This window comes from Strongyloides ratti (genome assembly GCF_001040885.1).
Source record: "Strongyloides ratti genome assembly S_ratti_ED321, chromosome : 2".
NCBI lineage: Eukaryota > Metazoa > Nematoda > Chromadorea > Rhabditida > Strongyloididae > Strongyloides > Strongyloides ratti.
In genome coordinates, this window is record NC_037308.1 from 15,790,333 (window position 1) to 15,792,307 (window position 1,975).

At 18.9% G+C, this 1,975-nt stretch overlaps 1 protein-coding gene across 1 annotated transcript; it reads left to right on the forward strand.

The window, feature by feature from the left end:
- SRAE_2000499400 (Hypothetical protein) lies at nt 1-684 on the forward strand (the record flags this gene model as incomplete). Its single annotated transcript, XM_024643945.1, has 1 exon — nt 1-684. The coding sequence occupies one exon, from the start codon at nt 1-3 to the stop codon at nt 682-684; it is 684 nt and encodes a 227-aa protein (XP_024509560.1).
- Between the last annotated feature and the right edge of the window lie 1,291 nt (nt 685-1,975).

Below are 1,975 nucleotides of genomic sequence, written 5' to 3' on the forward strand. Positions count from 1 at the left end.
ATGAAATATTTTATTCTTCTTTATTTCATACTATTTATACCAGTTATTTCTTCTTTTAGCCTAAATTTATTAAAACTTATTAAAAAAATTATTTTACCACGAAAAACAACATTACTACCAACAACATTACCACCAACAACAACAACGCCAACAACAACACAATCAACAACAACACAATCAACAACAACACAATCAACAACAACACAATCAACAACAACACAGTCAATTAATACAACCAAACGTCCATGGCAACCATGGAATATATCATTAAATAACTCATTAGTATTAAGATTAGGATTAAGAGCAGTAAACAGATACAACAAAAAACATAAGGAAACTTTTTTAACATTCATAAATGTTACAACAACTTTGAAACATGGTAAAATATGCAGTGGAAACAAAGAAGTTAAACTATTAATGTTGGTTTCATTAAACTATAGTAATAGTACAAGTGGTAATAAATGTCAAAAATTTCGTACAGTATATAATGTAACTAATGAAGGTAAAGGCAAAAGATATTACCCAAAAAGATACAGACTTTTTAATAGTACTCTGAAAGGAGAATGTAAGCAAACCGTAAACAATAAAACAATTTTGGCAAATATAAAAGCAGTAGACAAAAAAAAAAACAAACTAAAATTAAGTTCAACACCAATACGAGAAACAACAAAGTTACCAAAATAAAACTAAAATAGTAAATTTAAAGCAAAATTGAAGAAAATCAATTTATAGAAATAAAATATATCAAAAAAATTATGTTAAATTTATTGGAAGTAAACTATTTTTATTTTTGTAATTGTTATTTTTCTAAAAATGATAAAAATATAATAAGATCATCTAAATATTTTAATAACACAACACTTTAGCTAACACTGCATTATAAAAAAGCGATTAATATAAATGTTAGTAAAAATATATTATTTTACATGAAATAGCTATTTTTACGAATGTTTTAATATTATTATTAGTATCTTAATTACAATAAAACTAAAATTTATTGCAAAATTTTTATAAACTAGAAATTGTAACTTTTGTAAATAACAACAAGATAAATAGAACCATTATACAAAGATGTAGTAAAAATAAAAGTATATAAAAAGAAATTAAAAAATAAAAATAGATTTCAACAATATTGACAATTTAAAATTAGTAAGCAAAAAAAATTTATAGAAAATATTCTAAAAAACACTTATATTTTTAATTGATTGAGTTACAGAATCAACTTATTTTCAAATTTTCAAAGTTAATAACAATTCAGTTAGATATTAAAATATATTAATAATTAATTTATAAAAAATACTCAGATTATTTTATAGAAATAAAACGAATATCAATATTAAAGTTTAGATTAATTAATTTTCAATCAAAATTACTTTTTAACTTAATGTTTAGTTTCAACTACAAAAACAAATAATGAAAAAATAAGTTTGATAAACAGATAATAATTATTCTATAATAAAGCTTTATAATTTACTTAATTACAGAAAAAATATTAAATCTAAACATTTTTTTAAATGTAGAAAGTAATGTCTTATTATAACTATTATTTCAAAAATTTTGATATTAAAGTTACAAATATTTTCAGAAAAATACTGAATCTTAATATTCATTTTAAATAAAAAATTAATTGTTTAAAATAATAATATTTTATTCTAATTAAAAAAAAATTGTTCATATTAATAACTAAAAAATCTGAAAAATAATTTTTATAAAAATAATAATATTATACCATATTTCTTATTCTTTAATTATATAAGTTAAAAATTTTTACCAAAGATTCTTTATTCGAAACCTTGATACTTAAAAAAATTAACCAAAAATTGATATATGAACATTTAATATTCAAATGAAAAAATAAACCAAAAAGTATATAAATATAACATTATTAAAGTAATAAATATAAAAAAAATTGCAGTCTAGTAATTGTAAATAAATTTTTTAGGCAAATATGATAAAAACGAATCTGTGAAAAAAA